Source organism: Microtus pennsylvanicus, chromosome 6, assembly GCF_037038515.1.
Source record: "Microtus pennsylvanicus isolate mMicPen1 chromosome 6, mMicPen1.hap1, whole genome shotgun sequence".
NCBI classification, from domain to species: Eukaryota; Metazoa; Chordata; class Mammalia; order Rodentia; family Cricetidae; genus Microtus; species Microtus pennsylvanicus.
This window is the reverse complement of record NC_134584.1, coordinates 118,610,888-118,636,104: the sequence shown is the minus strand read 5'-3', so window position 1 is coordinate 118,636,104 and position 25,217 is coordinate 118,610,888. Positions and strand designations below refer to the sequence as shown.

The following is a 25,217-nucleotide window of genomic DNA, read 5'->3' as shown; positions in this document are numbered from 1 at the left end:
TTGCAAGGGCCGAATCTATGCTAGAGTCCCTGACAGGAGAGCAGTGACAGTCATGGCACGTGATGGCTTCTGCCCCAGGCTCCCAGGAGGCCGGTTCTATGACCCAGTGTGTTAGTGACACTTCTGGTTACCAATAGTCCTGGGTTTAGGCTGCGGACCCATCTATGGAGGGTGGCATTGAAGGTCAGCCACTCTCCATAGCCTCTTTTTGGTCACCCCTGATATAAGCTGTCACATGCAATTGTGTTGTCCCCCATGGCCTGGGCTGGGGCTCCGTGCCTGGCCTACCTTTGCTGACTTCTGTCAGTGCCTGTGCTGCCAAACTGTGAATGACCCCCCGCCAGTCCCACTGTGCTTCCTGCGGGCTGCTACACTTGAGGTGGCCCAGGCAGGAGTTGCCAAACTCACTTGTTACAATAACCTTTCCCGTGGCATTGCTCCACTGACAGCTAGGGACATGGAGGCCCAGGGAGAGCTGGCTAGGAGCCACCCTGGCTCTGTGGTGCCCACGATGGCTCCCCCAACTATCTCCCTCCTCTGGTTGCCGTCAGCTAGGAAAGGGACAGAGGCATGACACGCACTGTTCCTAACCAGACTTTATTTGGTGGCTGTGGGCCTAGCATGGTGCTGGGGACCTGGGCTCTACCTGAGCCTACATTGGGTACTACAGGGTCACAGCTCCTACTAGGTAGAGGGCCATCAAGGAGGAGGGAAGTAGAGAACAAGGCCCGTCCATCTGAGGTGGGTCCAGCTGGGCCTCGGCCATGAGGAGTCAGGGAGGCCAGAGGCAGGCTGGGGTGGGAAGCCATCCCTGCTAACCTTGTCCTCACCCGTATCCCAGCAATACGCTCTGCCAAGTTGAGTCAGGTGTGGATGCCAGGGGAGGGGCCTCCTCCATGTCATAGCAGGGGTAAGTACACATCCTTTTATTAGTGTATTGAAAAGACAGCTGTGTACCAAAGTCTCTAGAAAAGGGGTATTGTCCTTTACAAGAAGTGGGGGAGGGGGACACTAGGCTTCTTAACAGGGCCTCGGGAGGGGTCAGTCTCGGCCTGAAGTGCACCAGGCAGCTGGAAACAGGAGAGAGAGAAATAGCGGTCAGTGGCTGGGCTTGTGGAGATTAAGGCCCCTTCCATGGAGGCTGGGGTGGCTGCAGGCAGGAGCAGGCAGAACGGGGAGGGGAGGCCTTGGGCAGAGCTCCAGGCCAGGCTTTGCAAACCTGTGCTGCTCACTCAGGTCTGGGGTGAGGGGTGGGAGGGCCTAGGTTCTCTCTAGGCACACATACTTCCTGAGCTTCTCACGTGAGTCCCCACGTGTGCCCAGTGGTGCCCTGTTCTCTCCCTGTCTCTCTCTATCCACCAGGCCTTGGGTCGGGAACATGTATCTGGATCAAGATTCCTGGTCATGAGTGAGCAAGAAGCCCCTGTAGGTCTGGGACCCTTCATAGCGGCTAGTGCTGCCTAGAGATATGGGGCGCCCCACCCCAGGGGCCGTTTTGCCCCTGGCCCGCTACCTGGCACGGAGATCTGAGAGAGTGCCTCAGGCTGGCTCAGGGTGTCAACCTTGACGTGTCGGAAGGCCTTGCACACGGGACTCTGCAGGTGCCTGCAAGCCAGGAGCACAATTAGTCTGGGGGTATGTCTCGGAGAAGGGGTGAGGGGAACTTTAGGTACAGGCCCAGGTCCAGTCCTGCTGTCTGGGGGTGGAGCTGTGACCTTGTGAGCATCCATTCGGGAAGGCCTTTGGTTCTAGACTGCCCAGGGGAACAAGATCAGACCTCTAGCCCCGACCTCTCCCCTCCTGAATAGCTGCAGTGTCGGGGGAAGGACTTAATCCTGCGCAGATGCCAGCAACACTGCCCCTGGAGGCTTGAGCACCGGTGTCCAGCCCACCTGCCCTGTGTGCCCACTCCTCCCTGCAGTACCTCACTGTGGGGAAGAACAGGGGCCAAAGCGACCCTTCTGTGTTGGGGTTGTACGTGGGGAACTGGAAACCTCTGCAAACACAGTGCTGTGTCTCCAACTGGGGAGGTCAGGGAAGTGCCTGGGCTGTGTTCTGAACTTGCACAGTATCCCTGCGCTCAGCCCCACAGCCCTGGGCAGTGCTACTGTATGCAAGGCCCAGGACCCAGCACTCAATGATGCAGGCAGGTGCTGAGTGGCAGGGGTGGCCTTAGAGCAGAGCTTTCCATGCATGGTGCCATATCAAGACCCTGGGTCAGGGGTCCCACTAGGAACCCTGCTGCCTCTGAGTGAAAGGCAGAAGCTCACCAGGAAAGGAAGCTTGCCTGGATGGAAAAGCCTCTGCAACCAGACTCCAGGTTCCTCACCATCCTCCCCACTGTCTCCTCTCCGGACAGGAGCCTAGAGCCAGCCAGTCCCATCTTACCCAGGCCCACCCCCAGGTTAAGGGGTAGAGACAGCGCCGTACCAACCTCTTCCACTCCTCCTCTGTCTCCCAGAACTCGTAGATGACGAAGGTGAGGCCGTCTGCCATCCTCACCGCAGCGACGCTGCAGGGAAATGACATGCACATGTGTGGCTGGCAGTGGCTGTCCCACAGATGCATGCCACTGTCTCAACCTCTGTCCTCCCCATTTGTTCTCCATAGGGCAGTGGAGCTGGAGACACCAGGGATATCCTGGGAGATAGTGTGGCGTTGTCTGCTTGCAAGCGCTATTTTCCTGACCTCAATGATGCCAAGCCTCCAGGGGCAGCCACAAGGCCACCTGGCACAGCACCATGGCCCACAATGAGAGCATCCCCCCCCCACATGAGCATCATCAGCCATCCCCTGCCTACCCTCTCTCCATCTCTCCCTCTGTCCCCTCTGTCATCAGCCAAAGAAGGGCTCTCCTCGTCTGAGCATGTGACGTCTCCCTGCAGCCCCCAGCCTATCTTCACGCAGAAGGCAGGACCAACATGGGTCCTGATAACACCAACAAACAGCCTCTGGCACCCCCCCTTAGGCTATTCCCCCATCACTTTGTCCAGCCAAACCATCCTCACCCTCTCTCTCAGTACTGGCTATGTACAGACCCCTCACTGGTGGCCACAGTCACCTGCTTCACCTTGCTGAACTACCCAGAATTGGCAGGACAGGAGTGGATGGGGGCCAGCGACCTGCATTCTGGAAGACACCCCTCCTGGAGGCTCAGTTTCTCCCCATAACCGAGCTGCTCCTGACTTGAGTTAGGCTCTGTGTTGTATCGTGTGTGTAACAGTGGTCATGCTGGGTGAGTGGAACATGAACCAGGACGGCTTCAACGCAGCATGTTACTCTATTCACTCTCCTGAAACACTGTCTGCTTGACAGGTGCGTGAGCCCGGGCCTTGGGGAGAACTAATTCACCCACCACCTACAGCTGCAATGGGGCTGGGCCTCACTTTCTTCCCTGTCACGTGCCACCCCTAGGAGGGCTGGGTCTGCAGGGTCGCTGCCAGCCAGAGGCCCTGGTCACATCCCCCTCCCCAAAAGCTCTACAGAGAGCCTTGTCACCACTTACTGGAAACAATTCCTTTCTCCAGCGGTGCCACGGAGGTACTGTCTCAAGGAGTCCAAGAACTCGCTCAGCTGCTCAGGGCACACGGCCATTTCTTGCCGGACCAGCTGCAGGTGCTGCGGGCCAAAGTGGGAATGAGCACGTGTGCCAGGCCCTTCCCCAGCCACATGGGCATAGTTGAAATCCCAGCAGCCCAGACCTTGCTTCTGAGAGGTCAGGACAATAGGGTCAAATAAAACCCTATTTTATTCTTACATGTGCAAATCAGTTCAAGGAGGATATGGACAAATGGGTACAGTCCCCGAGGGGCCCCCACAAACAGGGCAGTAGGAATGCTGCAGGGAGCCCCATCCAGAGGCACAGCTGGTGACCAGCAGGCTGCTTTCAGTCTGATGACAGAGTAGGCCAGACACTTGCCCTGCTCCAGCCCAGGTGTTTTTTATATCAGAGTCCTGGAGCCTCGGCTCACCATGCTCCTTGGGGAGGAGAGGGCAGAGAAGGGTGGCCAGAGACATGGAGCTCCAACACTCTTCAGAGGGTTGAAGGAAGAAGTCAGAAGAAGGGCGGAGAGGGCCTTACCATGTCCGTTCCTTCTTCATCTGAGAGGCGCTGCTGCAGGTCAAACCAGAGGGTCTAGAACAAAGCACAGTGGGGCCTGTGACTCAGGCCACCTCCAGGGAGTCTCCCAAGGCCCCACCTAGGGCACGGGGTACCCAGTGTGCCAGGGATTCTGAGATCTCCCAGGCTACAAGTGTGGCTCCCACAGCCAAGCCTTAGAGTAGCTTCAAGGGGGACCCTGAAGCCAGAGAGTCGGGGAAATGGCAGAGAAGGCCTGGGGCCCAGGCTTCTGAAGCACTGGGAGGCTCAGAGATCAAGATGGGCTCTCAAGAAACTTGGGGTGTGTGGGGTGGGGCAGGGCAATCTTAGTAACAGGCACTCAGGGGGCCGGCCCAAAATCAAGATATTGGTTCTTCCTTTTTTTTTTTTCAAACCAGGATTTCATAAAAGCCCTAAGATCTATAACTTGCTTACCTTACCCCTAGCAGTAACCCCATTTCCCAGCCTCCCTGAGCCAGCTGCTGCCCGCCGTGTGATTCAGGAATGCAGAAGCCATGCCGGCTCTGTGGGTCACCAGTACCTGGTGCCCAAGACAGCCAAGCAGACACTGAAGTTCAGTCACGGCTGTCACAGCACAGAACCCTGGGACTTTAAACGGTCCCCAGATGGGTTTGCATTAGGGCCTGGGTTTTAAACCGTGTCTCAACCCCACCTGACAGAAATCCATTCTTTCTTCAATGTGGTTACCCCATAATTGCAGCCTGCACACCTGTCTGCCCTGCCTGAAGTCAGGAGGTGCCAACCAGCGCACACATAAGCATGCAAGAGGTGCATGCACTATTAAAGACAACAGCAGTGGCAGGTGGACCGGAGTTCTCAAACATCTGAACGAGGGCCTGCCTCGAAATCACACCTCCAGCCTCCACTGACCCTTGCCCACACATCTCAAGAAAGTGCCCAGTAGGGAAGATGTGTTCACGGGTTCAAGCTTGCTTCTGTCACTGAACAGGCACACGGGCAGCTCTTGGGGGGCTGAGGCCCCACCGGGGGCCCTTTGGCCTCTCGAGAGTCAGATGGTGAGCCCTGCAGTACCCAGACCTGCCACCCAGCATCTCCATCCTCCTTGTCCTCCAGGCACAGTTGGAGACGTTGCTTGGCCAGTTGGGGGCCCAGTCTGGAGCTGGCTTGAATGTACCCATACTAGTGGCTTAGGCCAATCAAAGACCTTGGTGGACCCCGCCCCATCTCCAGGACGCCTAGGTGCTCCTGGTTACCAGCAAGCCTGGTTGTTAGGGCAACGGGGTACTAAAAATAAGCTTCAAAAAGCCTCCCTCCTGGGGCCCCCACTGAGTTGTTATGACAACCGGGCACAAGGTCCCCACCAGGCTTCTCTCACCCTGGGCAGGGCAGCAGGCTTAAAAGAAGTGTGGGAGGGGGACCCCCGCTTCCGCCACAGCCCTGCAGCTGAGCCACCACCAACAGCCTTTTTTCTCCAGTCAGACTGCTTCCCCGTGACAAGGCCCTTGCTTCACGCTCATGAGTCCTTCGGAACAAAGCCCCCCAACCCAGCTAAGTACCAGAGCTCCTTGCAAAAGAAAGAGAAAAACAGAAGAAATGTCCCCGCGATCCCAGGTCTCTGAGACACCTGTCACTTGGTGTAGGCATTGCGTGGGAGCCCTGCGCACATGCGTGGGGAAGTTGGGGAAGAATGACTAGCAGCGATAGCGTGGCTAAGGCTGGAGGCTAACCCGGACAGCAGACGCTGACCTGAGCCACCTGCACCTTGGTGAGGAACACTGAGTGAGGTCCTGAGAGTCTCTGCTGTCATCCGAGCAGGAATCTCGGGCTCAGAGAGGGGAGTAAGCCACCCACTCAAAGCCAAGCAGCAGAAACTCGGCTCGAACAGAGGAACACCCAAGCCCACCCATCTGCAAGCCCCTTTGGGAGTCCTGCGAGTTACACACTGGCCCTGGGAATGTCTCTGTAGAGGCTGCACAGCTCCGCACCTCTGGACTGTGTTGTGCTGGCTGTCTGTGTTCTCCTGTTGGGAACCTGCCCTGAACCATCGCAGGCTCCCATTCACACCGGCTTTTGGCCTCCAGTATTGGAGCTGGCTCTCTTGGCTATGTCCACAGCTCAGGATTCTACCAATTGTTCTCTGTACCTAGAATGCTGCTTGCCCTCCCATTGTCAGGACTGTGGCCCCAGTCCAGCTCTCTTCAACCTCCAACCCACCAGGGTGCCTCTGTCCTGACCTCAGCCTCTCCACAGCTCTTATGTGGATGGGGTGGGGAGCCTACCTTGCTCTCCAGTCTCCCAATCAGCTCTGCCAACCGGCTTATCTGGCCCTCCAGCCCTTCCTCCTTTGGCTCCCCTGTGGCTGAGAAAGAAAAAAAGAAAGAGATCCTGCTGGTAGGCAGGGCCACCCTAAGGGGGCAGAGCCCCAAGCCCAGGATACGCCCTAGTGCAGATTCCTTGGGTCCCCTTGGAGGGTAGTGACCATCAACGATGCTCTCTCACCCACAGGCAGGCTTCTCCCTGGCTCCGGGGCTGCCAGCTTGTGGTTGGCGATATAGGGAGGACTGGGGCCTCCGTAGTGGCTCTTGGTGACGCCGTGACTGGGTTTGCAGTGCTCCTGTCTGCAGTGTGTATAGAAGAAACGAGGTGTTGGCGAGGGCAAAGGTAAGGCCATGGCTACCTCTGCGACCTTCCCGGTGCACTTAGGAAGTACTGACCGTGTCCTGAAATGTGCAGAGACCTGCCCTGCGGGCCCGTGTCTGCAGGACGGTCAGGGTGGCCTTCATTTTTCAGAGGAGGAAACAAGACCCCCCGAGGCAGGTGACCTGACCAAGGCCATGTGGTCACCTGGGGCATAACTCCATGCCAAGATTCTAGAGGCCAAGTCCTATGCCCCATTGGCTCATTTCCTCGGCTGGGGTAAGGTTGGGCCAGGAACCTATCTGGCTGATCTCATAGCTCATAGCTTCCAGTAAGTACAGGTCTACCCCAGGCTGGAGACACACAGTATGTCTTCCTCCCTGCCTGCCTCAGTAGAGGCCACTGTGCTGTGGAGTGACTTCTGGGGGAAGACCTGGGTATTTGCCAGAGAGACAGCCCGCTTCCAACAAGGCAGCAAGAAAATACTCTGAGCCTGGCCAGAGACAGATTCCATCTCTTGTCCCCATGTCCCCTTCTCCTGCACCTTCCACCCCTAGCACAGCAACAGGCACCCAGCAGGTTCTCTGAAAATGCAGTATGAACTTGCAAAACCGACTACCAACATACCAGTCAATGGGCATGTGGCTGATACCTCACATGCCTGAACCCTTTAGTACAGTTTGAATTTGTCTCCTGTGACCCCTGAAAAGTTTAACAAGTCTTTCTCGCAGGTTGAAGAAGCAGGCTCAGCTCCCCTAGCGAGACAAAGCTGGCGGAGGCTTTGAGCTGTCAATCACAACTTTTTTTTTTTCCGAGACAGGGTTTTTCCGTAGCTTTTGGTTCCTGTCCTGGAACTAGCTCTTGTAGACCAGGCTGGCCTCGAACTCACAGAGATCCGCCTGCCTCTGCCTCCCTAGTGCTGGGATTAAAGGCGTGTGCCACCACCGCCCGGCTCAATCACAACATCTTTACAAACCAGTAACAAACTCAGTGTGTCCCTTAGACCATGAAGAGCTGAGTGGGAGGCCCCTCAAGCAGTAGGGTCTGTATAAGCTTCTCCGGGAACACAGCACCCCTGGGGGCTGCTCCAGGGTGGGGACACAGGGTAGCGCCAGGGAACTCAGGGCCTGGAGCCAAAAGTGTTTAGATGTGGGGCAGTTTGAGGTGTCTGTGGGCATGGAACAGATTTCCCATCAAGACACACCACCCACTCCTTCCACAGACATCCCAGAGTTATCCCCTCCCAGGTGGGGGCAGGCGAGTGAGCAGAACCGTGGTTGGAGCCACAGAGCAGCGGAGCAGCGTAGGAAGGCAGCCAGGAAAATTAGCCAAGGCTGCTATCTATCTACAGCAGGAGAAAAAGGGGGAAGTTTGATTAAGCTGATAATAATAAATCAATACAGGGAAAGCTGTCTGTCCCCAGGAAGGTGGCTGCTGACCCTGGGGACTTGGGATCTCAAGGCTGCCCACGTGGGCAGGGTAAGGAACTGACTTTCAAGTGCCAACAGTCAACATGTTTGGCCAAGGTATCATGAAGAACCAGCCCCTCACAACTTGATCTGATTGATGTCCTCACCAACCAAGTGACATCACTCAAACCCCACCCCCACGGCAAAAGAACATCCCGGTCACACTGTGCCTCTCTGCCAGGCACCCTGAAGTTGTACACAGATAAAGCAGAGGCTGTAGAGCCCAGGGGTATGGGTCCCCTGGCAGCTGCCCACCTGTGTGTGGGTCCCATTTCCCCTCTACTGCTCTGAGCACACGAGAGTTTGCTCAGCCAGCTATCGGCAGCATGCGGGTGGGCTCGAAGATGAGCAGGCCCTGCTTAGCTGGACAGATTGAAGCCTCCCAGTCCAGGAGCCAGACACACAGCATCCACAGTGCCCATGAGAAACCCTCGGGTGCTCACCTGTGTACCCAGAGACCAAAAGAGCAACACCCCGAACTCTGTCCCTCTCCAGGACCTCCTTCAGCATTAGTTTGGTCCCTACCCTGCCCTCAGTAGCTTCCCCCATCTCTACAGCTCCCCAGGTAACAAAGGTGGGAGCCCTTGGGGATCCTAGGACGCCTGGTAAGAACACGCATCCTTCTGGATGCTCCATTCTGGCATGTGGCACTTGTGTCCCCATCCTGAAGCCAGACACCACTTTCCAAACTGGTTTCCCATGTTTAGAAGTAGACAGGGCAGCAGGTCGATGTTGTGGGAACAAGAACCGTGGCAGAATCTATGGGTCCCAGGAGTGCAGGGCTCGTAACAGCCGTTCTCCTGAGTGTGTTCTGTCCTGTATAAGTCTCACGACTCAGGTATGAGGTCCTAAGTGTGTCCTCACACTGCAGTTAGAGAAACTGGAGGAGGGCAAGGGAGGTGCAGCCACCTGGTCAAGGTCACCGAGATTTGAGGTACACTAAGGGTCAGGCTGCCAGGAGCACCCCCGTATGTCCCACTGATGTACCGTATCTGGCTGGTCTGTTCATCAATGGCTTCCACAGCACTTTCCACGGAGCTGAGCAGCGACTGGATCTGATTGGCTGTCTCCTTCAGAAGGAAGCGGGTCACAAACTGGTCCACATTGCTCCCACCTTCGTACACCTGGGGGCATTGGGAGAGAACTTGGATGTGGGCTGGCACAGGGACTGGGGACACCTTGGGCTAGTGACTCTGCTTTGTGATGGCCTGCACTACCTCCCGCATCTTAGGGGCTGCAGAGCCCACAAAGCAGGGCCCCAGACTTAGAGGCCGAAGCGGGACCTCTGGCTTCACTGGAATCACCTCTCCAGGCCCAGCCGTCAGGGACCAGAGTATAAGATGTGGAGCACGGTGTCCATCACACGACTGATGTGTGTGAACATCGGCTGCTGTGACAAAGGTGGCAGCAGTGGTGACAGTGATAACAATGCTGGCAATGTTGATGGTGCAGACAGTCATGGAGGTGTTGGTGGCGGTGACGATGGTGATGATGATGGATGGTGATGACAGCAATGGAGAGGTTGGTGATGACAATGACGATGGTGATGGGGGTGGTGACGATGCTGGTAGCAGTGATGGTGTTAAGAATGGTGGAGGTGTTCATGATGCTAATGCTAGTGGTGGTGATGACCGTAATGATGGTAAAAATGCCAGCCATCACCGAGTGGCATTTCTGTTGTTGCAGTAGAGAGAAAGTACCAGGAAAGATGGCCTCGTGGACTCTGCTCCCTCCCTCCTTCTGCAAGAACTCTTTGTGTCCCTGAGTCTTCATGTTGCTCTTCAGACTACTAACGGAAGAGAATCACTGCAGGCCCCCATAGAAATCCTCTGAGGCCTGTGCTCAGAGGTGGGGGCACAAGAGTAGGGGATGCGGAGAGGTGGGAAGGCGCACATGACGAGGCGCAGCGAGCTTTGAAGAGAGGGGGATGCTGTGCGGTGTGCACTGTGCAGCAGAACCTCTCCTCTGGCAAGACGTCAGTACTGGCATCCCTCGTTGAGACGCCTGCCTCTGCAGAAGGTTGCAGAGAAGACGGGAGAAGCGTGGCTTCTTAGGGTCAATAGTGGTGCAGAGGTAACCACCGCTGGGGAGGGCGGGTAGGGGAGAGGTGCTGGACCTCAATCGCCACCCTACTCTCTGGAGTGGCCCCTCCCCCTGTACACTGGAACTCTGCCCAGTCCCTGGCAAAGTGTGGGGGGGGAACAAGGCTCTCAAGGAAAGCAAATTAAACTATCCATCACTCTGACTGAGAATTAATTAGCAATAATTACACATTGGGAAACATGGCTGGAAGATAGAGAGCCTGAGGAACAAGGCGTGGGGGGTGGCACAGAGGAGAACACACGAAGATAGACATTCTGTCCTGAGGCCTGGCTTGGTGCCACTGTGGGCAGACCCCAGTGGAGAAGACATCCTAGCCCCTACCCTGAGGTGCAGGCAGCTCCTGGCTGTCTTTCTAACAACCTGACGCCACCCATGGACTGGAGAGCAATTGAGAATTGATTACTTCCAAATGACTGAGATGACATACCATGGTTTAAAGTTAAATTAATAGCCCCCCAGAAAAAGGCTGCTAGGAAGGTTCTAAGCAGGATAGGAGTGGGACTCGGGGTCACACACAACATTCAGACCAGGGACCGACAAGGCAGTCAGCAAATGAAGAAAATGCAAATTCCAAAGCCAGGCCACCTTCTGGGGTGAGGGAAGCAATGGAGACATGACTCTTTTCTGCCCAGCCAAGAGGTTAAGCTCCTCAGCGAAAAGCCAGAGGGTTGTATGCCTGCACCCTGTGGCAAACCATTTGCAGGTCAGTGGGAGCTGCCCAGAGCCCTGCAGAGCTTTTGATTTGCCAGGTGAGAGCTATCATCCGTGCAGACTTGAGCCACAGAAAGAGATCTCCCAAGAAGGAAGCTGTGTGAGCAATGGCTTCTGAGGTAAAAAAGAAAAACATTAGCCACTAATGGTTCACTTATTTATTTATTGGTGTGTGTGTGTGTGTGTGTGTGTGTGTGCCATGATGCATGTATGGAGGTCAGAGGACAACCTGTGGAAGTCTGCTCTTCACCATGTGGGTCCTTGGGATTGAACTCAGGTCATTTAGGTTTGGTAGTAATTCCCTTGAAAAGAGCTGAGCTATCTCGATGATCAGCTTAAGTCAGACAATTCAGATGACATCCTCCCATTTCAGAATTCCTTCATCGCCAAAGTCAACAGGAAATGTTTTTAATGACCTAAGAATAAAAATAGGATTGAGAATTTCCTTTCTTTTCTTTCTTTCTTTCTTTTTGGTGTGTGTGAGTCTCTCTCTCTCTCTCTCTCTCTCTCTCTCTCTCTCTCTCTCTCTCTCTCTCTCGACGTGTGTGTGTGTGTGTGTGTGTGTATGTTTTGAGACAGGATCTCACAGTGTAATCCTGGCTGTCCTGGAACAGCTTTGTAGAACAGGCTGGGCTTGAACTCACAGAGATCCACCTGCTTCTGCCTCTTGAGAGCTGGGATTAAATACCTTCACCACCACACCTGGCTTCAGAAGCCACTAATAAGATGAAAATGGAGAATTTTATCTTCTAAGTCACAATCAATGAAGCAGAGCAGACCATCAAAAAGAAGAGTATAAAAGAGATGAAGAGAGAATGAAACGGAGGAAGAACAAAGGATCATGAGAGCCGCCAGCCTGGATGGAACATTCATAATGAAAAAAGACAGCCACAGTCTCCCGGGTGCAGACACCATTCCGGAGCTGGTTAAACAAGATGCTGCACCCCATCAGCGCAGCAAAGGCTTTGCAGGCAGAAGCTGGTGCAGAGAGGTTCTGCAATCACACTCGATCAGGCAGACAAGGCCGGCTGCCACACCGCCTGGGCGCTAGAGCTTAAATGAGAAAACACTAGTAGAGATAAGGAGGCTGAGGACGCAGTGTGCGCCAGGCTGTTATTTCATCCATGGGGCTGGCGCTGAGGCTGCTGTGAGCCTTGCTAAGCTTGGTGACAGGGTCACAGCTGTCATAAAAAGCAAATCAGCTGAGTATCAAGAGGCTTAGACTCTTCATATTTCTTTTGGAGACAGGGTCTCTGGTTGGCTTGGAACTCGTAACAATCCTTCTGCCTCAGCCTGGACAGTAGCTAGAGTGACAGGTGTATATCGCTATATTAACTTGTTCATATTCTTTTTAAGGTTTCTTTTTATTTTTATGTGTGCTCAGGTGCCTGTGGAGGCCAGAAAAAGAAGCTGGAGTCAGGAGTTGTGAGCAGGAACTGAACTCAGGTCCTCTGGAAGAGCCACCAGCACTAGTAACCTCTGAGCCATCTCTCTGGCCTCTTGTTCATAGTCTTGAGACCAGTAAGCCTCCAGTTCTGATCATTGTTCCTTAAGAGTAGAGAGAACATCTGAACGGTGGTGGCACATGCAGGTAACCCCAGCACTGGGGAGGCAGAGGAAGGCGGATCTCTGTTAGTTCGAGGCCAGCCTGGTCTACACAGAGAGTTTAGAGTCATTTGAAGGGAGGAAACCTCAACTGAGAAAATGCCTTCATAAGATCTGGCTGCAGGCAAACCTGAAAGGCATTTTCTTTTCTTTTCATTTTCTTCCCTTTTTTTTACTCTCATAAGACTTAAAAGGGTAAGGGGTTATTTTATAACAACAGGATCAAAGAAAAGTATCTAGAAACATATAAAAGCATTACAAATCCATTAGAACTCCCTCCTCTACCCACAAAAGTACAGAAGCTTTCTCAAAAACAAACAAAACCCAAAATCCTGGCAACACATATCTATTCCTTTTAGGAACTATGAAAGTGATATTATTCCCGCCGTATTTAATTCCTCTAGGGGATTAGGAAACAACACTGCAAAAGAGCTGAGCCTGTCTTCTCCAGAATGGCCTCCTCCCCGCAGAGTGGGATTACAGTCTTCACTTGGAGAAGTTCCCCGGTCACTTCCCAGGGATGACCACCCTGGAAGACAGTTATGAACGTCACTGTGCCAGCTCTCCTCCGCAGCACCGCCGAGAGAGACCAGGAGGCAGGAGACTGCGTGGGTTGCCGTCCAGAGAATTACATTGTGAGGGTAATGTGAGCAAAGGGGAGACCTACAGCTTTTGCTTCTTAAGACTGCCCTGACTTGCATATGAAAAATGAGTACTTACAGAAGATGAGAAGAAACAAATAAGATCCTATCTTATTTCTGATGTCGTGGAGTGATGTTCTGAACTGTGGTGGGAGGGAGGACAATCGAAACTACTGAGATGTGGTTGAATTCAGGATCCATCTGTCTTGGAACCTGAGCTTTTCCTGCCTCAGCCTCCATAGCCATCTCAGCAGGTATCAAGCACTGAGCGCTGGCACTAGCTGGTGGCACCGGCAGATGGCCAGCGGTGTTGCCGAAGAGAGCTGGCACAGAACTTCTTTTCTTTTTTTTAAGGAATTTTTTTTTAACTTTTTTTAATTTTAAAATTTATTTGTATTTTTTTTGTACGTTAGTATTTTGCCTACATGTCTGTCTGAGAGTCTCAGATCCCCTGGAACACGAGTTATAGACAGTTATGAGGTGCCATGCGGGTGCTGGGAATTGAACCTGGGACTTCTGGAAGAGCAGCCAGTGCTCTTACCCCCTGAGCCATCTCTCCAGTCCCAGGACATTTTCTTAATTAGTGATGGATGGGGGAGGGCCCAGCCCAATGTGGGTGGTCCCATCCCTGGGCTGGTGGTCCTGGGCTCCATAAGAAAGCAGGTTGAGCAAGCTATAAAGAGCAAGGCAGTAAGCAGCACCCCTCCATGGCCTCTGTGTCAGCTTCTGTCTCTAGGTTCCTGCCCTGTTTAGAGTTCCTGTCCTTTGTTCAATAACAGACTACCTGGAGGTGGTGGCACACGCCTTTAATCCCAGTATTGGGGGGGGGGGGCAGAGGCAGGTGGATCTTTGTGAGTTCAAGGCCAGCCTGACCTACGAAGCTAGTTCCAGGACAGCCAGGACTACACAGTGAGATCCTGTCTCGAACTCCCCCCCCCACACACACACACAAGTTCTCTAACTTCTCCAAAGCTGTTGCAATGTGCAGAAGAGACAGGCTTTGTGTTTTTAAAGAGCGTGTTCCAACTGCATGCATTTCCCAACAAAGGCAGGAGATCTATTTTCAGGTCTGACCTCCCACACTCTCCAAATGTCTCTCCCAGGCACCTGTGAGGCCATCATCAGACAAAGGGTCATGCAACCAAAAGATGAGTCCAGAAGGGATACAATGCAGGAGGAAGCTCACTCGTCACTCATCTTTATCACAATAAAGAGACTGCGAGAGACAGCTCGGAAAATCCTGGGGACAAAGACACTGCGTGGTACCATCTGTGGTGGCCTCAGAAATACCAAAGGTCAGTAGTTTGGATTTCAGAATTTCATATTAACCAAAGCATTCACACAAAGGGGAAAAAGACCAAGGTGACAATGAACCTAAGCCAATGGAGGGCAAGAATTATAAGAAGAAGAAACACAAATAAATTAGACAATGTAACACTCATATTAAGTAAGTATCTGGGGCTGCCTATGAGAAACAGCTAATTAAAATAGACAACACTGTCAAATATAACGTTTTTAGAACGTAGGAAGCAGTTGGAAGTGGCACATGCTTCTAATTCCAGTGCTGAGAAAGCTGAGGCAGGAGGGTGGCCAGTTAGAGGCCAGCCTGATTTACATAGTAAGATCCTGTGTCAACAAAGTGAAAGAAAGGAAGGAAGGGGGAACAGGAGTGATGGAGGGGTGGAGGGATGGATGGAGGAAGAAGGGATGGAGGGAGGGAGAAGGGATGGAAGGATGGAGGGAGGGGAGGAGGAACGGAGGGAGAGGATGGAGGGAGAAGGGATGAAGGGATGGAGAGAGAGGGGAGGGAGGAATAGAGGGAGAGGATATGGAAGGAGAGGGACAGGAGGAAGGGATGGAGGGAGAGGGGAGAGAGGGAGAGGAAAGAGATAAAGGGGAGGAGTGAAGGATGGAGGAAGGGAAGGAAGGAGGGAGGGAATGATGGAGGGAGGGAGAGGGGAAACAAACCATGAAGGAAATGAGGCTGTATCTGAAGGGCTCCAAGACTATGACAGTCCTGACCTCACAACTACCTAAAAAATTTTTATTGTTCTTTTCTGCATGAAGTATCTGTCTTGGTCAAACAATGGTTAGACTTTTAAAAATAACCATAAGTATATAATTGATCATAAATGTGAACACGTCCAGGTTGGTTAAAGAACACACTACAGTGAACAACCCCCCAAAGGGAATGACTATAAGTAGGGTTTGCTATAAACTCCCTGTTACAGGGGCTGGAGAAATGGCTCAGTGGCTCAGAGCTCTGGCCAAGGATCCAGGGTTTGATTCCCAGCACCTACATGGTGGCTCACAACCATCTGTGACTCCGGTTCCAGGGGATCCAGTGCCCTCTTCTGGCTCCCGCGGGCTTCAGGCACACACATGGTGCATAGATGTCCATACATGCAGATAAAACGCCTCACCCATAAAGTGATAAAATAAGATTGATGACGAAAGCCGACCTTTTTAGTCCCTTGACCCAAGAGTTATTGATACATTTTGATTTTGAATAGAAGAAAAAAAAACACATCTGTACATCTCAGGGATGGTGAATCATAGAGGATATGCCCCAGTTACGTGATTTGCTCCCCAGGCCAGCATCCCACCTCACCTCCCAGCGCAGAGAGAAGACACTCAGTAGGTGACAGGACTGAGTGAGCAATGATGAAATTACGACGCTCTGATGAGAGTTTATCATGGAGCACCGACTATTCAATACGACAGAACTTAAAAATAGAATCCACCCATCGATTGCGGGAGCAAAATCATCAGATCATTAAAAAAAAAATAGTCCACAGGCATTTGAGCAGACTCCTCGCCGTCAGCCAAGACAAGACTGAACAAAGGGGAAGGCGAAACATATTTTTGCACGGGCTGAACTGAAGAGGGTTCTAAAATAAGAGTTGGCATTAATATTGCAATTAGCAGAGAGATGCTGGAGAGATGTACTTGAAAAGCTGGGGCTTGGCGTCACTGGAATGTGTTAGGATCTGGGGAAGATGCCACATGCAACGGAGTAGCCAGCGGAGCCCACATTAGTCACCGCGCAGGAGACTAGCCCAGCTAACCATGACAGAGGCTACTGCATCACAGAATCAAAGCCATCAGCTATGATCAGGGGTCACAAGGTGTCTTAGGGTTTCTTTTGTTGTGATGAAACATTATGGCCGAAAGCAAACTGGGGAGGAAAGGGTACATGTCCACATCACAGTCCACAGATAGATGTTAGGGCAGAAACCCAACGCAAGAACGGATGCAGAGGCCATGAGGAGTGCTGCTTACCGGCTTGCTCCCCATGGCTTGCTCAGCCTGCTTTCTTAGAGCATCCAAGACCACCAGCCCAGGGGTGGCACCACCCAAAGTGAGCTGGGCCCTCCCCCATCAGTCGTGAATTCAGAAACACATGCCGCAGAAACACATGTGTGGGTTCTTAATTGAGATTCCCCTCCTCTCAGCTGACCGTGTCAAGCTGACACAGAAGCTAGCCAGCACACAAGGAAAGTATTTAGGATCATCAACAGGCTGCCTTTCTACAAACAGGCAGACTAGGAGATACCCAAGAAGGAAAAAGAAAACAGCCAGCTACCATTTCAGGCCCTGCAAGGATGCTCCAGCATCACCCGAAACCACCATGACTACCTGAGGCCACATGCGCAAGGCCCCTATGGTACCATGGTTAAGGCTGGGCTGAATCTCCTGGGAGGAGTTCAGCTCCCCTCCCTCATGGATGGTGAGGTTCGATCACTCCGATCCAAGCATAGGCAGAGCCTCAATACAGCCCTACTGGGACAGGGTTCTTCTCCTAGACGGGAGGGGAAGGATCAAGGAGTGGGTTGCTGCACAAAATCCATCTTCCCCTCCCTCTTACGTCTAGTGACAGCAGAACAGGCTGTCACACCTGCCTGGCACACCCTGCTAATGCTCCAGCCACTGTGGGACACTGGGGCTGTTGGAAAAGCGGCAATGATGAACACCCCCTCACCCCTGAAGAGCGGCTCTCACAAGGTCTTAAAATATTTGCAAGCAACAAGAGGCCCCGACAGTGCAAGGCCAGCATGACAGTGTGGATAAGCAGGGGGTGGGGGTGGAGGAGGGTGAAGTGGTAGTGGGGGGCAGACTCAGCAACATTTAAGTGCAGGGCAAGAAAGGGCCCCTCAGTCCGCTGCAGGCGGGGCATGGGCTGCAGGTGAGGAACTGAGGGAGCCGGCCTTAGCTAAGCAGCCCTGCTTCAGCAGTTTAGAGGACCCACTTCCATTAGCCGAGGTCCGGAAGATGGACACGCCCACTTCCCAGGCAGCAAAAGTGAGACTCCAATTCCTCAGCTGCCTCACTGACCAGATCAGCTAGGTCCTCCTCTACTGCACGTGTCAGCCACTCGGGAGACACCAGTGCACGCCTGGGTCAAGTTCAAAAGATAAAACCTAGACCCCCACTTCCAGATCCCTAGGTCTGAACTGCCCCTGAAGGAGCCGATCATTGGGGGATTCCTGCACTCACTGGGTAGCCACACCAGGACCAGACCTGGCCCCTGCAAAGGCCCTCGCACTCTGACGCACACCCTGCTGGACCGAGCTATCTATCAAGGTGCTCCTCTCACTGTGTAGTTTATCTGAGATCCTCAAGCCAGCGTACGTCACCACGAATCCAGACATCCTTAAATGACAATACTCAGCACAACCTGGAATTAACTGGCACGCAGGCCCTCGCTTCTTGAGAACACTACCCACACCCACTGACCTTCTTGGTGTAGCCCATGGCTTTCAGGACCGAATGGTTCAAGGTCTCCAGGGAGGCCAGGACATCCTCGTAGTCTCCCATGTGGTCCACAAAGTAATCTGGGGAAGGAGGTTGCAAAGGTCAGGGGTCACGAAGGATGCCATCCCTCTCCCTGGGGCCCCCTCACCAGCCCCATCTAGGTGTCCACACTGCTTTGCCCTCCTCTGGGTATTCTTGTCTACACCAAGGTTGCTGTAGGTCCGGGTACTTACCACACAGTTCCTTCGTGTCCACATGGCTGTAGAGGGAGGGAGGAAGAAAATGATGGAAAGAGAGAGGGGAAGAGTCAGCAGGCCAGTTTCTGACCCTCCCAGCCACCCTTAAATACTTGCTGTGGCCCCCTCTGCACCCTCAGCACCAGTATTGTGAAATTCACTTCATAGGAGAGGGTGCAGCGGGAGCCACCTGCCTAGGTTCTCTTTTCTTCCCTTATTCTGAGATAAGGGCTGAGCGGAGTGAACCTTCTTAAAGGAAGGTCACAATTCTGAAGACAGTCTGGGTTCTGGATTCTGTCCTCCAATATCTCCCTCTGTAGTAATAGGAGCGTTGGGTGCTCAGCCCTCCCACCCCCTCCTCCAGGTCAACCTCTTCACTAGCTGACACCCACCCTAGCTGACACCCACCCGAGGCTCCCGGTGAGAATGTGTAACTATCTCAGTGGGTGCCCCGGAGGCTACAGAGAAGCTATGAGACTTCATCTGGCCTGGAGACAGGGTCCCCTGCTCTGCTGTGGAGCCTTAAGTCACCCCTACACAGTGGCTTCCCCAGAATCCTGTCAAGTCTCCAGTCTTGATTCCTTGATTCCACTTTACTCTGACTCTTGCAAACTGGCTTGGTAGTCAACCTGTGCCCAGATCACCGATAGTCTTGGAACAGCCCCCCTCCCCAAGTGATCCAACCTTCTCTATTGCCCCCAGAAACTTTAGTCCTCATCACCTCAGTGCAGCAGAGGAAAGTAACCAGGTGGCTCTGATCTACCCATGCAGAATTTAGGAGCAATGGACAAAGATGGGTGAGGGGTGAAGGGTGACGGGCCCGTGAGTGTGGGCAGTGTACACTTATGCTGGCTCTGGAGGCCAGGTGTCCTGTGGGGCTGAGCTGCAAGTCCAGGTCATGACTGGATTGCAGAAAAGGTTCAATTTGCTCCATGGCCAGAAGTGAGGTTAAGCTAGAGTTGGGATTCATATGCATAAGGTTTGGGATGGGGATTCATGGAGACAGGACCTCAGAAAGCAGATTCTGGGGAGCACTGGAATCAGGACTGAATGGAGATACAGGAGAGTCACTGCCAATGGCCCACCAATCCTGTGTGTACCGCATCAGGCCCAGGGTCTCTCCCCGCTTGGCCAAGGCGGCTCAGAAAGGACAAGCTTAGTCTCAGTCATACACACAGGACCCATGCCTTCACCTCAGCCTGGCAGCGAGGGCTGAACAGGCCTGACTTTTGGATTAGTGAGTCAGGGGAGTTCCAGGCCTCTTGCCCTTAAGCAGAGCTCCGATCATTATGGAGAAGAGAGGAATCTATACATCCCCAGGGTGCCCCGCAGTAGCCTGGCCTCACTTGGTGTTGTCGGAGTCAATGGTGTGGAAGAGATCCTCCAGCTCCTTCTCACTGAGGACACCATCTGCGAAGAAGAGCTGAAATTCCTCCAGGGACAGCTTCCCGTCATCTGCAGTGAACAGGCAAGGAAGCGGCTGCTGTCTCAGCGGGAAGAGCACACGGTGGCCCCACAGCCCAATACCGGAACCACTGCCTCAGCTGACAAACTCCTAGCTGTCAGACTGAGGCCAACAGAGACAACAGAAGTTGTTTTCTGGGGACCAAACACCTCGCATATTCTCTACTAAACAATCTTCCCTTCTGCATCTCGCGCAATCACCTCTTAACCTGCGTCTCCAGCAATCACCTGACTCTGTCTCACCTGCATCTCCTGCAATCACCTGACTCAGAGACTGTTTAAGCACTGTGCCTAACCTGACACCATTAGCCTTCCTATAGAGGTCACTCCCAACCCCAGCCCCAGGTCTTAGTTCTGGGAGGGGGAGCAGTCTCTCTATTGGGTCCTTCTACAAGGCATTAGTAGTCTGAGCTCAGACCTCAACCTAGCCCTAGGGCAGGACCTTGTGCCACATGGTAGGTGCCAACAGAATTCCCCACCCTTTTGGTGAGGAGGCAGTCAGTGGCTGCATTTTTCATAGAGTAGCTGGGCTGCATGGAAAAGACTAGACTCAGTGAATGTGTTCTGTGATTGATTAGTCATGTCTGCCCAAGGCACAGCATGGGGTGTACCAACAACAGGCCCAGCTTGCCTCTGACTGCTTCCACCTGCTTATCATGGCTGATACCTCAGTGTCTTCTGTACCCAGAGAGAATAGGGAGCTGGAGGACAGGATGTGCAGATCCTCTGATCAGAGCCTTCTGACATTTACCTTGGGTGGTAGCCACAAGCCTAATGAGCACATATGCGCTATTAAGAGGAAAATATCCTCCACTTGGCCTCTGGTCCAATTAGAGAAGACAAGTTGTCCCGGAGCTTTGTCACCTCTGCCAGCAACTCAAGAAGGGCTGTTTGTAGGTGGCTCTACTAATGAGCAGGAGCCCAGCCTGCTGCAGTGACCTTTCAAATAGCAAGAGCCCCGAGTTTCATCCCTGGCGGGAAACGCTGGCTGGTCCTCACCCCTCTGCCAGCTGTCAATGCAGTCTTCTGGCCTGATACCCTGGGCTGCCAGTCAGGTCTCTCATTCTTGCCTTCCCCTGGGGATTGGCTACCTCATGTCCACCACAGTCAAAGCTAGTCCTTATCATGAGCGCCTGTGAGAGACCTACAGCCGTGTCCTCACTAGGGCAGGCGTCTTGCACACATTGGCAGAGGACCTGCTGTGCTTTAGGTACAGTGAACTCACCAGGAAGTTCCCCACAAGGGAGTGGTGGGGGGTCAGGAGGATACAGTCTAGGGCCTGCTGTAGGCTGACACTCCTGAGACCTGTGTTGTGGGCCAGGGAGAGGGGCAGGCCTCTCTGCCTGGGTGGTGAAGGCTCTACACACAGCTAACAGATCTTCAGTGCCATTTGGTCTCCTATAGCCCTGTGTCCTGTGTGGCATCTGCAGGTGGTCCTTCACCCAGAGGGCTGGGAGGATGCAAATCATCTCTAGGACAGGCCTGTTTCTCTGCCCTTTCATATCCCAGCGAGTTCTAGCCCACCCCATCAACCGTGTGCGGCAGTCAACAATGGCTCCCAGGAATGACATAGGATCTGGACAAAGCCTGAGCCACCTTGAATTCAAGCCCACTTGGGAAGGGAACCAGGGCCTCAGGGGCAAGATCCCTGGGCCTCATGAGGACTTCATGGATGAACACACCGCTCTCTGGTTCTCTTGAAGTGTCTTTAGGTCACCCACATCTCCTCTACCTTGTCCCAAAGCTCAGGACAGCACACAGGGCCGCTGTTGCCGCTCCAGCTTACAGAAGGGGAAACCGAGGCAACAGAATAGTGACAGGAAGTTGGCCTCTGGACTCCTTGTGCTCTTCCCCTTCAGGTTCATAGGCATCCACGTCCCCACCCGTTTCCCATGAGACATCAGGGCGAGGAGTGTGGGCAGCAGAGCACTTGGAGGGAAACTCACCATTTTTATCCGCACGACGGAAAATCTGCAGAGAAGAGACTTGGAGTCATTCCTAAGCTGAGTCTGGGCGGATGCCCTCAGCAGCCTCTTGACCCAGCTGAGATTCCTCTCCCAGGAGCAGCCCAAACTTCCCCAGGAGACCCCAAGGCTGGAACCCAGGGTAGAGAGACTGCAGCAGGCAGGGGCCCTCCCCTCACTACTTCAGAAGCTGCCTCTCCCTCTCCCTCTGCGCTGCCAGCCTGCCCACGGATGCTGACAGGCACACACATCCGTGCTGTACGCTCACGCACACCCACGTGTATCTCTGCAGGTGTACGCACACTCATTCCTCTCGACTCCCCCATTGCTGAGCTCACAGCTGCATCCAGCCATGCTCAGAAGCCCATGAGAGCTCCGTGCTTCCCGTCATTCGCTTTTCAGGACCCACCTCCCCTTGCTCTGGCTTGCTTGGGTCCCTTCTGAAGGAGGTTCTCTTGAAGCCTGGTGACAGATCAGCCCACAGGAAGTATGGCGTCATTAGGAGATGGGGAGGGAGAGGCAGGCAGGAATGTTCTGGTTGCAACTAGCAAGGATGCAACTAGCAAGGATAGGGAACAACCCAAACCTGAGTCCCGCACTTTGAGACAAAGTCACTACAAGGTTCCCTGACCTTTGAATACCTCAAGGTCCTTTGATGACATGTGCCAGGACCTGGGGGTCACGAGGCTGTTTCTGATCATTACGGGGCACTTCCAAACGCTACTCAGCCCAGGCCATAATCCAGGCAGGTGAACCAGCAGTTCCTGACAGACCAGAGTGTCTGCTAAAACCTCCCAACTCACAAAAGGGATCTGATGTCCAACCCTGGACCCCTGAATCAGGCTTGCCTTTTAGCTAGCTCCTTGTGGTGGCTGAGATCACAGTACTGTAAGATCTGAGATGGTCCCAGGATCCTGGAGGAATTGGCTCCCTTTATTCAGAAGGAAACTTCAGCCCACAGCGTGTCCAGGTTCCCACCCTCCACCCACCCCAACACACTCTCTCTGGGTTTTCCCAGACTCAGGAAGGTCTAAGGGGGATCTGCTAGGCCAGAAAGGAAATGCCACCAGCTTGAATCTCTTTGAGTTGAAGGATAGACGGTTCTGGTCACCTGCACCCCACAAGCAACAGGACAAGAGAATTGGGAACTATCTGGGTACGCCCAGACCCCAAAAGGCCTGAGTGTAGAAATGACTAAGTTGATGTGGCCTCAACTGACACCAAGTAAGATGGCTCCTAGAACCAGCATGAGTGACACCCTCCCCCCTGCTGCGTACCCCATTTCACAGACAAAGAAATAGAGGCTCAGCAGCACACAGCAGCCAGCGAGGGTCCCAGTGCAAAGGAACAGGCTGGACACAGCTTCCCTGAAAGAGGGCCAAGCCGTCACCTCCACTCTGGACTCTGCCTGGATCCTTCTGTGTGTGCATGTGGTGTGTGTGTCTGTGCACACCTCCTGTGTGCTCGCACCTCTTTGTGTATGTGTTCACAGACGCACTAGGACACCCATCTCCGAAACCCTCCTGCCCAGACACACCTATGGGTTCTGAGATCTAGAAAAGGAAGCAAAGAGGGGATAGGGTTTCTAGTCCCTTGACACTTGTAGGGGTATGTGGCACACACACACACACACACACACACACACACACACACACGCAAGCGTGCATTTACTCTCCTAGAATCTCATAACATATAAAGCCCGACCCTCAGACCAGTCCCACCCCCCTCAAGCCCCTCCATGGGCCACCAGCCCACTCCAGCCCCTGTGACTCCCCCACTCTGCAGGGGGTGGGGCGTTGGTGCATTGAGGAGCTAGGTGGGATGAGGAGTGAGTCTGGGGTCCAAGAGTCAAAAGGAAAGTACAGGAAGGGGAAGGTGGCAGGATGAGGATGGAGCTGGGGGGAGAGGAGGGGATGGTCCCTGGGTTCAGGCAATGGCCCTGATTTTATGGAAAGAGGAGGTGGGGAAGGGGCTTCACTCGCAAAGTGGCACAGAGCGGGGCGGTGGAGGGGGGCTCAGTTTCCTTAACAGAGAAGAGCGAAGGGGTGGTTCAGGGGCTCTGTGTGCGGTCTAGAAGTTATCACTGCAGGGAAGAATCCTGGATAGAGAGGAGGGGGCTGTAAGTGCCCAGGGGCTCTTGTCCCAGTCATAGGGGCTCAAGTGAGAGGGTTGGTTAGGACCAGAAGAGGGGAATAGTGGCCAGATTTATGGCAGCCCTAAAGGTCCGGGTTATGGGATGTGGGGGTGCAAGAATGAGATGGGAGGGGATTTAGAGGGTCGTGAAGTTCCAGTGGGGACAGGCGCCCCAGCCGCAATGGGAGAGGAGTAGGGTCCCTGCTATGGGATGAGTGGAAGCGGGAACGTGGAGGAAGAGGGTCCTGGTCCGGGTGCGGGGCTGGGGTAGCTCGAGGTCCCCACTCGGAGGAGGGTCCCGGCTATGGGATGTGGGGATGCAAGGAAGTGGATGAAAAGGATGGAGGCGAGGATCACACAGTCCGGATGGAGTTGAGGGCTGGGGGCAGCGGTGTCCCTGTGGGAAGAAGGGGGTCCCAGCCACGGGACGTGGAGAGGTGGGAATGAGGGAAAGTAGAGGGAGGGGATGGAGAGGATAGTGCGGTCTGGATTGGGGGATAGGCGCCTCAGCGGCAATGAGAGTTGGGGCTTGCGCTTGGGGTCTCCTCGCAGAGAAGGGTCCCGGCTAAGGGATGAGGGGATGCGGGAACGTGAAGGGAGCAGATGGAGGAGAGGGTCCTCGGGTCCCGGGTATGAACTGGCACCCAGCCGCACTGGGCAGAGGGTCCGGCGCATACTCACGTCCAGGATGACTGCCGTGCCCCCGTGCGGCGCGGCGGGCCCGGGCCCGGGGTCGGGGTCCGCGACGGGAATGTCGGGGACGAGCGGTGCGCGGGGCTCGCCCATCCTGGCGCCCACCCAGCGCAGCAGCCCGCCCAGAGCGCGGCCCTGCGGCGGCGGCTCCCGGAGCAGCCTGTGCGCGCCGGCCCTGCACAGGCGCGCCGCCCGCTCGCACATCTCGTCCGCCGACCCCCGCCCGGCCGCGCCCCCGCGCGCCCCCTGCCCGCGCCTGCCGCGCGCGCCGCTCCCGCCGCCGGCCCAGCGGCCCGGACACCGCGGGGACCGCCAATGCCGGGGGGTGGGACGGGGGGGCTACCCGGACCCCGAGCCACGTGCTCCGCGCCCGCCGCCCCCACCTCGCCGGCCAAGAGCGGAGGCAGGGGACTGCCCGCGGGGGCGCGGGGTCCGGCGGTCGGACCCTGGCACGGTTGCAGAGGGGGATGGCCTCGTGCACACGGGGATGCAGACGGGCGTGGAGGAGGGTGGGGGCCCCCAGGATTGTGCCCCGGTCCCCACCAGGGTCCCGCTGACCCCCGTCCCCTCCCCCGTGGTGCTGGTGTCCGGCGAGCCCTGAGCGCCCTCTGCCGGCCGGTCCTCCCTGCATCCCTTCCCCTCCCCTCCTCCACCCGCGGACGCCAGTTGCCCTAAAAGCAGAGAAAGATGTGGAAAATTGTTCAAGTGACTCAGACTCCAGAGAC

At 54.5% G+C, this 25,217-nt stretch overlaps 1 protein-coding gene across 2 annotated transcripts; it reads right to left on the bottom strand.

Moving 5' to 3' along the window:
* Positions 1-578: 578 nt before the first annotated feature.
* On the bottom strand, positions 579-24,807 carry Necab2 (N-terminal EF-hand calcium binding protein 2). Of its 2 annotated transcripts, XM_075977430.1 has the most exons (13): positions 24,481-24,807; positions 21,649-21,673; positions 19,585-19,693; positions 18,236-18,261; positions 17,985-18,082; positions 9,175-9,311; positions 6,581-6,699; positions 6,361-6,440; positions 4,082-4,135; positions 3,506-3,618; positions 2,435-2,512; positions 1,514-1,605; positions 579-1,070 (listed from the first exon to the last, which is right to left on the bottom strand). In XM_075977430.1, exons 1-13 carry the CDS (start codon positions 24,694-24,696, stop codon positions 1,042-1,044), a joined length of 1,176 nt encoding a protein of 391 aa, XP_075833545.1. In that variant the 5' UTR covers positions 24,697-24,807; the 3' UTR covers positions 579-1,041. The 2 variants fall into 2 exon arrangements, with proteins under 2 accessions (XP_075833545.1, XP_075833546.1); XM_075977431.1 differs by lacking the exons at positions 18,236-18,261; positions 21,649-21,673; positions 24,481-24,807 and having other exon boundaries at positions 17,985-18,094; positions 19,571-19,693.
* Positions 24,808-25,217: the final 410 nt, after the last annotated feature.